The sequence below is a fragment of the Lepidochelys kempii genome, chromosome 6 (genome assembly GCF_965140265.1).
Source record: "Lepidochelys kempii isolate rLepKem1 chromosome 6, rLepKem1.hap2, whole genome shotgun sequence".
NCBI lineage: Eukaryota > Metazoa > Chordata > Testudines > Cheloniidae > Lepidochelys > Lepidochelys kempii.
The window spans coordinates 111,832,355-111,845,772 of NC_133261.1; the positions used below are offsets into that span (position 1 = coordinate 111,832,355).

The 13,418-nt window shown below is 44.4% G+C and overlaps 1 protein-coding gene across 4 annotated transcripts in view; it reads left to right on the forward strand.

The window, feature by feature from the left end:
- The window catches only part of PPP2R5C (protein phosphatase 2 regulatory subunit B'gamma), a 191,974-nt gene that overhangs the window by 135,260 nt on the left and 43,296 nt on the right, over positions 1-13,418 (forward strand). For all 4 annotated transcript variants that reach the window (XM_073349665.1, XM_073349666.1, XM_073349667.1 and 1 more), the window contains one exon: positions 5,510-5,563. In XM_073349665.1, coding sequence (XP_073205766.1) covers positions 5,510-5,563 — 54 coding nt within the window. The remainder of the gene's footprint in view (positions 1-5,509; positions 5,564-13,418) is intronic.

A 13,418-nucleotide genomic window follows, 5' to 3' on the forward strand; every position in this document is an offset into this window, starting at 1 on the left:
GCCATAGAAGCAAGCATACTTGGAATACAGTTTTTTCAAAATCATTTGGTTCATTTCAAGATCTTTATCAGGGCATATCTTTATTGAAAAAGAAAAAAGAAACAGCAAAACATGCAAACATGGTGACAGGGGATCAGATCAGTGGTCCATCTTGACTAGTGTCCTGTTTGTGACAGTGACCAGTACCAGCTGCATCAGTAAACGGTGCAAGAAACCACCTAGTGGGCAATTATGGTACTCTCAAAGGAAGTCTCCTCCTACTTCCCATTAGGTGTTGGATTATGATTGAGACATGAGTATTTCTATCAATTCCAAAACCAGGGGTTAATCAGAGATCAAAGCTTTTCCATGGAAATGGAAATAATGTTCTGGTTAAAGACTGTTACCCTTCAAGGCGGTTCACATAAAGGATACAAAAACAGGAATAGGGAGAGTTGTGGTGCTCCTTTTAGTCCTCCACAGCCCAGAAAGCACTTTAGACTTGCTAGATAGCCAGGAACCCTACATTGTACCTGCAGAAAACACCAGACCTTTTGAAACAGGCACTCCTTCATTCAGACTGGAGACACTTACAGTTAAGAACTTGGGCATCAGAAGAAAAGTGTAGTTCAATATGGATTCTCCATTAACCTTTGATACAGTTTGGTATCCTGACAGAACTCAACCAGGATATTTCATTCATTCACTGATCTGGTCAAATTCGCATTTCAGGTCTGAGGAAAAACAAAACTCTTTGAGGCAGGAATTTGCCTCTTTGTGCAGTGCCTAGCACAAGGGAGCCCTGACCTCTAGATGCTACTGTGATACAAATATTATAATCCCCAAGTTCTAGTGACCTTGGCTAGAAGGTTTGATTAGAGTCCTACAACTAGGCACCATAGAAACATGACATGAGCCATAGCAGTATTTGTGGACAGGCACATTGGATCCTCCATTTGAGTGTAGGTGCCAATTTTAATCACAATGATTAAATTAGACAAGCATGTGGCTGGTCTTTCTAGTTGCCATTACCTCTAAAAGGCAAGTTTTAGAATTAGTTCCTATAGCCATACAGGAATCACACTTGTAGCTCCAAAAACCTTTCTGTTCAAGGCAAGTTCCTTTTTACACAATGGGTGGAATAGTTCTCTCTTCATTCTGTTCTAACTCTTGGATGGTTGGGGCATAAATGGGCATTCCTAGAGCTTCTCTCCAAATTCAACCACCATGATAGTCTGGTAAATGACCAGAATATAAATAGAATTTTTTTTCTAATACATTAGTACATTGTATTAAGTCGTCTTAATATTAATAATTGTTGCTGTAGTGTTTCTATAGCTGTAATAAGAACTTTTTGATGACCTGAGCTGACGGTCGAATCATAATGCTGGAGCCTCCAGCAACAATATTGATTCACCTCCAAATTCCACAGGTGGAGGGGCATTAGCCCCTGAGTAACGAATTCAGAGAGAAGCTGGACAGAGAGAAAATTATCAGGTAATAAATTTCTCATTCATGCATCTGTTGGAACTCAAATCAAGATTTCTGGCATCAATGCATGTAACCTTTAATTTGCTGCTGCTTCCATCAGAAGACGATCTAGTTGGAACAAAGCAAAAAGGAGAGTAGCTGTTTGTCAGGGATGTGACAAAAACCAAGAAATAAGGAATTTACAGTAAATCCATGTTTTGACATTTGTCTCAAATCCTTCTTGTATTTCATTGATCTTTTGATGGAACTTAGTTATTATGAAAGCGAAGGACTAAATAGGATTGGTTTACAGGTGCTATGCAGTGTTCCCCACACTGCTCCCAATGAACATGAGTCCTGACTTTATAACACCTTGTTCTGACATTACTTCAATGCTGGACCATAATCAAAAAGTGCCATTGTGACACATTGTGTATATTACAAAAACATTATACAAATGAAGATTAGGATAAAACCACCAAAACTCATCCCTTAATCTTTAAGTATAATATTTGAAGGTAATGCATTCTAGAATTTGCTTTTTTTTAATTGTTTTAACTAATTTAATTCTTTCAGATAATGTGTGAATTTTTTTCTTCCCACCTACATATAAAATATGTTTAAAATTAGCCTTCGTTGGCTTATCTTCCTCATGTTCTCTGATGAATTAGAGACCGTATGTTTCTTTTCTCCAGCTGCAACCCAGTTCCCAGGGAATTCAGAGCATTCCATGTCTATATTATGAGAAATTGTATATTGACAATTTTTTATAAGAGACACCTGACTCTCTTATCCAGTGAGTCCAATTCAAACAAATTGCATGCACCTTGGAACAATTCTACTGGTTTAAATTGATACTTAAGTCACAACCTCCCTTCCTCTCTTCATCCTTTTTATTACTTCCAGGGAGCACAGAATCTATGCCTCAACCCTTTACTTCATTTGTCCTTTTCAGCTTCCCTTTCTCCCTCCCCCACCCCCGCACTCCCCAAAGGGGAAAAAAAAAAAAAAAAAAAGACAACAAAAAATCTTAAGCAACCAGCTTCAGGGCCAAGCCAAAACTTCTGTGGGGGAAACACTCACTTCCAGGCCTCCTCCCCATTCTACCTATGGTGAGGCACTGAGGTTTCCCAGTTGTTCAACAATGTCTTAGGTCGGGTGCACGTGAGATCAGCCTTTTCCTTTGCCATCCCCATTCTGCTCCTTTGTTGTATAACTAGGATCCCAGTTGGAGGCATGGTTCTATCCCCATCATTTTTCCTTCAGTCTTTTGGGCTTCAGCCTCCATTCATCTTCCTGTGATCTGCTCTCAGCCAGGGAGACTTTGAACTGCCAACAGTTGTTCTTCAGTAACAAGAAAATATCCAGTCTCTGCCTCTTTCATCTGCCTATGTCAGATAGGAAGGCTTTCTTGTGCTCATTGGCTACAGAGGACAGAAATCTCACCACAAAAACAAAACATAGACTCTCTTCATGGAGTGTATGCCTTTTTTGGGGTGGGGGGTTTAAGTTTTAGCTAGAGGGCATTATCGGGGCTGTTCTTCACATCATGTTGCCTCAACTGATTACTCCACCTGTCCCTTCACATTCCTTGTTTCCCAGCCCTTTTTTTTCTAGGCATCCCTGTGAGTGACTTGATTAAAGATTGACCATTTTCTTTCTTGCAAAGTGGAAACATGTTAGTTGATCAGAAGACCTTCTCCTAATTCCATCAGCTGTATGCTTATTATCTGGAGTACAGAAAGCAATCTCTTTTGGGATTTAGGCTCGGGTATGCCTCTAGTCTTTGCCTACAGGGTAGAAGGGTTCTTTCTGAGTTCTCCAAACTGTCGAATCTCATGCCCGTCAGGTTCCAGGCTTGAAATCAGTTGTTTGAGGCTTCATGTACAGTGCAACAGGACACTCTAAAAGTTTGATTCTGCTTTCAGAAGCACTGGGCTTTTGCATTGGATGGAAATTACAGGCTTCCATGAGAGTAGTTAATTTACAGGATAAAGACAATATCTGGGTGGATTGTGCCAGCCGGCAGAAGCTGACCCTGGAAGAGCCTGAAGCTGAAGATGTTCCAGTTCATTCGTCGGCATCAGAGTCATCCATCAGAGGATTGGTCTGCAACCAGAAACTCAGCAAAAAAAATATCCAGGTTTTCTTTCAGTGACCCAACCCATTGCTTTGGATGTTTTTTCAGTGTATTGGGGGAGAGACTTGGGCGACGATATTCCATCCATTGCTGAGACTTGCGAAATCCAGTAGCGCATGTAGAAGTCTTTTTTTATGACACTCTTCTGAGACCTTATGAATCTGGCTCTCCATGTTGGAAGCTGTCAGTAAGGTTGACTCTGCTTCATCCAAAAGTAACTTAGTGTTACTGCCTTCAGAGTGAACATCACAGGTTCTTGACAAAAGGAACTGGTTGAAAATCTAAGGTGCTAAAAGGGTTCCACAGGAGGACATATATCAGGCTCTAGAAACAGTTTAAAAGTTGATGTTCTGCTAAGAGCTTGGGGGGACTTTAATAGGAGATTTTTGAGTCCACATCTGCTCTTTCCATAACTAGGGACCAATGGATAGGAATGAGCCAGGATCTCACATTTGTATCTAAATTGTTTAAATCTCAGAAAGCTTCACTGTCCAGCCTTACAATCTACTGGGGAAAAGCAGTTTTAAACTTTGTTTCTCCAGGTGGGGATAAATCCCTGTGGGTTTTGACTGCTGCAAGCTGTTGTTTCCTCCCTCTTGGTGAAAAAACCCTTTTAGTTGGAAAAGTTACTAGGAGCGTTGGTAAATTAATCTCTTTGATCCTCCTTATGTAATGTTTTTCTGGAGGTTGTGTTTGTTCATTCCTAACCTAACTCAGAGATGCATATTAATAAGCTTTTTCCCCTGAACCACGACATCTGTGAAAGCAGAAACTTCATGCTTTGGACATGTGCAGTACACTAAAAGCTTCAGAGTTCAACAAGCAGTTATTTCTGTATGTCAAGGGCCCTAACAAAGGAAAGAGGTTCCTCGAACACTTCAGTATTAGAAGTTGGCTTTAAAATATTTGCCTAATTTACAAGATGACAAGATAACTCCTGCACAGGAAATAACAGGGCATTTGAGCAGAGGCCTACAGTGTATCTTGAGTAGAAAGGACTGAGGCATCTGTCCAAGAAATCTGTAGAGCTGCTTCCTGGTCAGTACTTATCACATTTGGGTGTTACTATAAAGTCAATCTCTTCTCAGAGGAAGATGCCATATATGGACAGAGTATTTTTAGGCGGCAATGTGAGGTAAGCCTTCTTTCTAAGTTGGCACTAGTTGCCACATCTGTGCACTCTGGTTCATTATAGGATGGGGATAAAGGAGACCTTCAACAAGAGAGAATTACTTATTGGCATCTTTATCAGTTTTCACTTCCCGCATCTTGATACTACCCTCCTCCCTTCATATTTTTGGGGTTGTATGTTTTTGTAGAAAGAACCATGGTTGGTTGTACAGGAAAGGTATTGGCTTCTTTGTATATTTTGGAAAGACCCAGTATTTTTATCTCAGTGATTTCTGATAAGTGGAAATACCACATTCAGTTACTGGGAAGAGGAAATTACAGTAAAGATAATTACTGATAAGTTCTTTCTTTTTGTGAGGCAAAAAAATATAAAGTTTGAGATTATAAAGATGTCTTGGCTTTTTTCAAGGAACAACATTAAGGAACTTAATTTTTTGAACAATCATGAGACTGGGTATGTTCATAAGCCATCAGAAAACAATGTGAAAATAGTAGTGGGATATTAGTCAAGTTAAATATTGTCAAAACATCATTAAAAATCTACGGTAACTCAGAAAATATTATATTTGATACTTTGAAAGTATGATGTACCATTGCTGTTTAAAGTGTCTGAAAAATACAGGAATAAAAATTATTCAAATATTTTTACTACATGTAATAGATGAAGGTGTTTTTACCTGAATTTGGAACTATTCTCAGTTTTTAATGTTAAAATTTGTGTGTGGCATATGCTTACATTGAAATACTTTGGTTTAACTGTTAATATATACTTTATCTTTTTTTATTTAGTTGGCATACTGTGTAGTTCAATTTTTAGAAAAGGACAGCACGCTTACTGAACCAGTAAGTTTATTTTACTGTTTTATCCTATTCATTTTGAAGCATTAATAACATTTTGATTTGCACTGTTTATAATGTTTGTTACACCTAAAAATCATTCCCAAGTAATAGATTGATTTTATTATTGAGAGCAAAGTTCTTTAAACTTCTAATTAATAAAATGTATTTTTTAAAAATTGTTTGAATGATCCCTGGAATGAGCTGCTCACTAAGACTATCTAGTTGTTTTTTTCCCAATAATGGTACAGTGAGCAATTTTTACATCACTCAGCCAATGTCCATTAGTAAAATTAGCATATCTAAAACAACTGATTAATCAAAATAAATATCTGACAAGAATGCATATTCATTTTAGAAAGCTTAGCATTTTGATCACCTCACATGATTATTATATGTGCTAAATCAATGTTGAATTCTAGTTGCTCACTCACCTGAAGGAAATAAAAATTTCCTCCCATTATAATCATGGTGAAGATGGGCAAGTAGATTTTGCACCTGATAGTAAATTTTCATAATTTACAAGGCTGCACTAAGGACATTATTGCATATTATGACCATTCAGTTTCTGAGTTAAAAATGTATGCATTTCTCTATGTATAATGCTGAACTATCATTTTACTTGTTCTGACAATCCATATATTTTCATTAGCTTTAGCTTCTAATTTATATACATATTTCTCCTTCCACCCATATCACTCTGCTTTTTTCTTCCCTCCCCTTCTGAAAAATGTGAAGTATTATTTCACTTCCCTAATAAGGTAAAGGAAAATTATCTATCTGATAGAATGGCTAATGTTAAAGATTCTCACAGCTTTTAAAATTATATCTATACATATACATTACCTGTACATATTTATATTTTAAAAGATGATTATTTTAAAAAAACTGCTAATTTTTTATTGTTCTTCAAGTGCTTGCTCATGTCGATTCCATTGTAGGTGTGTGCACAGCCACATGCGCAGTCGTGAGAGACTTTTGCCTTAGCGGTTCCCATAGGGCCAGCTGTGGCACTCTCTGGAGTGCCACACTCATGCCACGGTATATCAGGTGCTGCCAGGCCTGTGCCCTCTCCGTTCCTTCCTACCACCCGCAGTGGTCAGTCAGAGCACCTCTGTCCTTTGTTTCCCAGGCGATCAGAGGTTTCTCTTCTATCTTAGCCTTGTGCTTCCAGCTATAAATAGTTTAATCATTGTTCGTTAGCTGTTAAGTGTTTAGTTAGGTAGTGTCCCAGAGGGGACTTTGTCTCAGGCGAGGCATGCCCCAGCCTCCAGGTTTCAAGCCCTGCTCTTTGTGTAACAGGCCTATGCCTGTTAGTGACCCGGACAAGAGCTGTCTACAGTTCCGCAGGGAATCCCACATAAAGGAGCACTGTCGCATCTGCCAGAACTTTCATCCTTGGACACAAAGAGAGCACGACATATGCCTCAAGGCCCTCCTGATGCAGTGTTTCCCAACGCCCAGGTTTGGAGCAGGCACAGCCCAAACCAGCACCCAGCGTGTCAACTATGGTGCATAGTGCACCCTGGCACCAGGCTTCAACTGGCACCGATCCCCAATCACGAAGAAGAAGATGGCACTAAGCAAGCCCAACCAAGGGGCACTGGGCAAAGGACCTGGCTCAGGCCTTACACCCACTCTGGATCCGCAAAAGGGCTGAGCCCTGGGGAGTTCATCCCCTGGAAAGAACCTGCCACCGACTTCAGGGAACAGTAAGGGGCCCAAACCGACGGCGCAGTTGACGCCCTCTGAGCCCCCAGTTCCTGGAGAGCTAAGAGTGCCTTCACTGCAGGTGTCACCGCAGGCAGAAATGGAACCGGGTAAGGCTCTCTGTGAGTGCAAGCCCGCCGGGAAGGCCTCGCACAAAACAAGCGAGTGTCACCGGTCTCCAGAGCCAAGACAGAACCCTAGGTCACCACGTTCTTGGTCTCTGCGTCAGCCGAGTATGCGTGACGCTCCCAATTCCTGTCTTCTCACTGGAGCTTGCCCAGGTGTCAAAGATCTCCCCGGCACTGGTCTTTGTCGTGTTTTTGGTCGCCATCGCCAACACCACCTGGTCACTCCCCAAAACAGCACCACTCACCCTACTCCTGGCATCGGTCAGACCGTTCCTGGCAACGGTAAGCCGCCAGACCCAAGCCTCCACAGCCCCACCTTGGTCACCAGAGTGTGACAACTTCTCCTGTTTGGAAGGCGCAGTTCAGCCCCTTGCCCAGACACCATCGTGATTGGGCTCCAGAGGGCGCATCCTAGGTATCAGTTCTGACCTGGCAGCAGGGCCAGAGGCCAACCCAATGGCTTTATTGGAATGCCTGGGGCGTTCGCGTCACGCTGTTGCTCCACTCCTGCCAACCCTTGGTCACCATGTCAGACAGGCCGAAGTTGGCATCCATGGCACTGGGTTGGGTGCAGGATGCTCCGGCAGCTGCTGCAAGTGAGGAGCTGGTACCCACCCCAAAGCCGCCCTCTCCGACATGTGAGGACATTGCCGGACCTCTCTCAATCGTCCAATCATCCTCCTCCTCTCTGGATGAGGTGGTGGCGGGCCCATCAAGCTAGCCCTCCAGATAATTTTAGGGAGCCTCAGGCGCTGCTCTGCAGAGTCGCTTCCAACTTGGGCCTCTAGGTGGAGGAGATAGAGGAGCAGATGGACACATTGTTTAATGTGCTCTTGGCGTCCGCCCCAGCCTGCGTCGCGCTCCCAGTACGCAAGGGGGTCCTTAACATTGCCAAAACCATCTAGCAAACCCCGTCATCCATCCCGCCCATTTCTAAGAGGGGAAGAAAGAAGCATTTTGTCCCTGCAAAGGGGTTCGATTACTTGTACACTGACCTGCAACCGGGATCATTGGTCGCATCGGCCCACCAATTCCACCCGTAAAAATAAGGAGGTCAAGAGGCTGGATTTGTTTGGTCACAAAATTTATTCTACGACCAGCCTCCAGTTTTGGGTAGTGAACCACCAGGCCCCTTTCGGTCACTATAACTTTAACTTGTGGGACTCTTTCCTCAAGTTCAAGGACTCCATGTCCCAGGAGATGGTCCAGGAGTTCATGACCCTGGTCGAGGGAGAAGGGGACTGCAGCTGCTTGATGCTCCCTCCAAATGGCTTGGGACATGGACAGTTCAGCTGCCTGGCTGGTTACCTTGGCGGTGGTCATGTGGTGCAGTTCCCGGCTCCAGGAGATGCAGGCCTCTATTCAGGACCTCCCGTTTGATGGTGACGGCCTGTTCTCTGACCAAACGAATGTGCGTCTGCACGGCCTGAAGGACGCACGCGACCTTCTGTTCTCTGGGGATGCACACTCCTCAGGCATCGAGACAGCCGTTACAGCCTTTTCCGCCAACTCGACAGTGGCATCTTAAACAAGGGCCTGCAAGGAAACTGGACGTCGGGTTTAGCCACCACTGCTCGTCGTCGTCTCCTGCACAGCCTGGCCCAGAGAAGCACCAAGGGAGCCAAAAGCGCTCATTTTGAGGGTGCGCTCAGGAATGACTCACCAGTCAACTGCCCAGATCTTCCTGTCTTTTCCTCAACCACCTTTTCCCCTACCGCTTGGCCTGGTCGGAGGCTAAGTTGGACTACTGGGTCCTGGACATAGTCCCTCAGGGCTACATTCTACTACCGCTACTTCCTAATCCCGGAGGTGAAAGGGGGCCTCAGACCCATTCTGGGCCTGCGTGGCCTCTACAAGTCTCTCAACAAGTTGAAGTTCTGCATGGTCTCCATCTTCCCTTCCCTGGATCCAGGGGACTGGTATGCCGATCTCGTCTTAAAGGACACTTACTTTCATGTCTCCATATTGCCAGGACACAGGCGTTTCCTGTGTTTCACAGTGGCTGGGCACCACTTCCAGTTCACAGAACTACCCTTTGGCCTGTCCTGGGCCCCAGGTTGTTCACAGAATGCGTGGCGCCAGTGGCAGCTTACCTGAGGCATTGAGGGGTCCAGATCTTCCCATATCTCAACAACTGCGTCATCAAGGCAGGTCTCTGGAGCAAATGCAAAGGAACCTCGATTTGGTGCGCTCCACCTGCAGTGACCTGGGCCTGTTAATAAATACAGAAAAATCCACATTAACGTCAGTCCAGCATATAGAGTTTATTGGAGTGGTTCTCGACCCTATGCAGGACAGGGCCTTCCTGCTGGAAGCACGTTTTCAGGCCATGATTGACTTGATCTCCCTCGTAAACAGCCAACTGCTCACCACAGCACACATGCTCCTGTGACTTATAGGCCACATGGTCGCATGAACATACATGGTCAACCATGCCCTGCTTCATCTAAGGTCTCTGCAAGCGTGACTGGCCTTGGTCTACATTCCCAGCAGGCACCCTCTGGACCGAGTGGCCACAGTGCTGAGTTATGTCCTCTTGTCTCTGGGCTGGTGGCAGGATCACAAGTCAGTACTGCAAGGAGTCCCCTTCGTGACCCCATCTCTGTCGCTCACCCTGGTCTCAGATGCGTCGGATCTGGGTTATGGAGCTTATCTGGGTGAGCTCAAACACCCGGGGCCGCTGGCTACAACATGACCTAGCCCTTCATATCAATGTCAGGGATCTCAGTGGTTCGCCTGGCCTGCCAGGCTTTCTTGCTCCACCTGGAAGACACCTCCACCTGGTGCAGGTCCTGACAGATAATACTCTCGCGATGTATTACATCAACAGGCAGGGTGGTGCCAGGTCTTTGGCCCTTTGTTCTCTGCAGGATAGGGACAAGGGCTCCCTGTCGGACGCCTTTCTGATCCCATGGCCTCGTCAACACCGGTTCGGCATGCTGCTGAGTCTTTCGGCAGCCACCCTGCTGCAGCTGCCTCTTCAGCCAGATCTGTCCCAGAACCACAGCAATCTATTGCATCCAAACGTGGTGGTGCTGCACTTGAGGGCCTGGCTACTGCGTGGCTAAGTGGGAAAGAATGGCAGTGTTCCGCGCGTGTCCAGCAGTTCCTGCTGGGCAGCAGAAAACTCTCCACCAGGGCTACCTATGTGGCAAAGTGGAAATGGTTCTTGTGTTGGGCCTCGGATTGCTGTATTCGTCCAGAAGAGGCCCCACTGCAGGACATCCTGGTCTATTTGCTGCACCTGAAGCTCCAGGATCTGTCGCTATCTTTGGTCCAGGTACACCTGGCGGCCATTTCGGCCTTCTGCCCTTTGTTTCAAGGCATGGTTCCTGAAAGGTCTGGAGTGCCTTTACCCACCTGTCCGGGACCTGGTCACTCCTTGGGAACCTGAATCTTGTATTGTCAAGGCTATTGGGGGCCCCTCTTTGAGCCCTGGCTTCCTGCTCCCTCCTGCTTCTCTCCTGGAAGGTCTCCTTTTTGGTCACCATAACTTCAGCACGTAGGGTGTCCAAGATCAGGGCACTCATGTCGGAACCTCCTTATATGATCTTCTATAAGGACAAGGTCCAGCTGCATTCACACCCGGCTTTTCTGTCCAAGGTCGTGACCCAGTTCCATGCTGATCAAGACATATACCTACTGGGCCCTTGTCGAAAGCTTCATACAACGGATGAGGAATACAGGCTGCATGCCCTGGATGTCAGACAGGCACTAGCCTTCTACGTAGATAGAACAAAGCTGTTCCGTAAGTCTATGCAATTGTTTGTTGCTGACAGAATGAAGGGTTACCTAGTATCTACCCAGAGAATCTCATGCTGGATCACGGCCTGCATCTGCATCTGCTACTGCTATGAGCTGGCAAAAATGCCCCTGCTGGCGATCATGACAGCTCACTTGAATAGGGCACAGGTGTCATCAGCAGCCTTCCTTGCTCAGGTACTGATTCCGGAAATTTGCCATGCCTCAACCTGGTCGTCCATTCGCTTTTGCTTTGCACTATGTGCTGACCCAGCAAGCTCAAGATGATGCTGGTTTCGGCAGAGCAGTACTCCAGTCTGCAATCTTGTGAACTCTGACCCCACCTCCATGGATTCTGCTTGTGAGTCGCCTGCAATGGAATCAACATGAGTCTGCACCTGAAGAAGAAATTATGTTTACCCACCTTTTGTAATTGCTGTTCTTTGAGATGTGTTGCTCATATCCATTCCATTACCTGCCCTCCTGCCCCTCTGTCGGAGTTGTCGGCAAGAAGGAACTGAGAGGGCGCAGGGCCGGCAGTGCCTGATATGCCATAGCATGAGTGTGGCACTCCAATGGGCACCATAGTCGGCCCTACAGTTACCACTAAGGCAAAAGTCTCCAACCGCGCACACACCTACAATGGAATGGACATGAGCAACACATCTCGAAGAACAACGGTTACAAAAGGTGGGTAACAGTATTTTACTCATTGTACAGTACAAAAACACCTGTTTTTTCTGTTATGTATGTCAATTATGAAAGAAGATATTACTCCATCCACATTAATAGTAATGTCCCAATTTTATATAATACTAACAATCTATGGTGCATACACTATCTCTCTAGTGAATATTTAACCACACTAAAAACCTTGAGGCAATTTGGCTCAGCTGCTAGGCTCAGCTCAAGAGAGGTCTACCCTCTTAACTTTTGCTTGAAATAAACAATTGGCAAAATTTTTATTCTTAAAATTTAGTATAAATATTTTCTGATACTTCGGTCAGTACAAGCTTAAAGATGTTTGTCAAATATTATTTGTCAGCATTTGTCAAAAGTTATTTTCCCCCTAGAGTCTCATGTTTTTTTGGCCACGCAATCTTAGCACACACAAATGGTTTTCTTAACATTTAGAAATAGGAGGTTTTAATTTGAGGCATTTCCTGGGAGAGAAGTATTGGGCATCTTTATCCTTACGCAGAATACTTCCACATAGTCTTTGCTACTATTATCTAATTGCAGCAGGAACTGGAGAGGGAAACTAAAGATAGAAGGGAAAGGAGAGGTGGAACTGGAGAGGGGACTGTGACACAGAAAGGGAAGGGGAGAGACACAAAGAATATATGCACAGGGTAAAAAGAATGTTGTGAAGAAATGAAGTTAAAATATATACTGATAAAACTAAATGCAGTGCAAAATGGCAAAATATACTAGAGTGAAAAAGAAATAAACTTAGATAAGAATAGGGGATAGCAGAGGAGAGAAATCTGATGAGAAAAAGATAGTGGAGAAGATAAAAATATTTTAAATTTGTGTTCATTTTTAGAAAAAGGTCAAAATATGCAGAATGAAATAAAGGGCAGAGGGGGAAGAAAGCAAGTTTTTAAATGAGGCACAGGTGTGTTTGTCATTAGTATCTGAAAATAAGAATAGCAGAGATTGATAAATTACAGGAAGCTGTGTTGCTGCATGATCCCTGTCAATGTTTCAGTCCCTTGGTGCAGATTCATTGATCTACAGCTGGAAATAATGCATTGGCACAGAGGCACCAAAGCAGTGACACCATCCAACTCCCAGATTGAGGGTGGCAAAGGAGTAGTTGTTTCTAGGTTGCTATCCTGTGGCAGGGCCCACTCGCTCCTGCCTCCGTTGAAGTCCACAAACAGCTTTCAGACCTTTTTGCTGGTAAAACACCTGGTGCAGTTTATTTACAATATTATTTTCCACCACCCTTTTGCACTATATAGCCTCACCCCTACAGTCTTAGGAAGCCCTCTGCACCTGAGGCAAGCAAGGGAGAGCGATTTCTCTCCCTCTCTAGTTCTCCTTCCCTCTTTTCCCACCTCTTTCCTGTGCCTTTTGTATCATCTGTCTGATAGCCTAATTAGTCTTAGTTCTCCTCAGCCCATCAGTTAAGCACAGCTCTTCTTAATAAGGTCTGCTCTAGAATTAATTAATTAGAGTTGCCGTGACCCTATTGTCACACAGGCAAAAAAATTGTGTTGCTCCTCTCCTTCCACCTCACACACTCTGCCATACTTTTTTTATATTAAATTACAAAA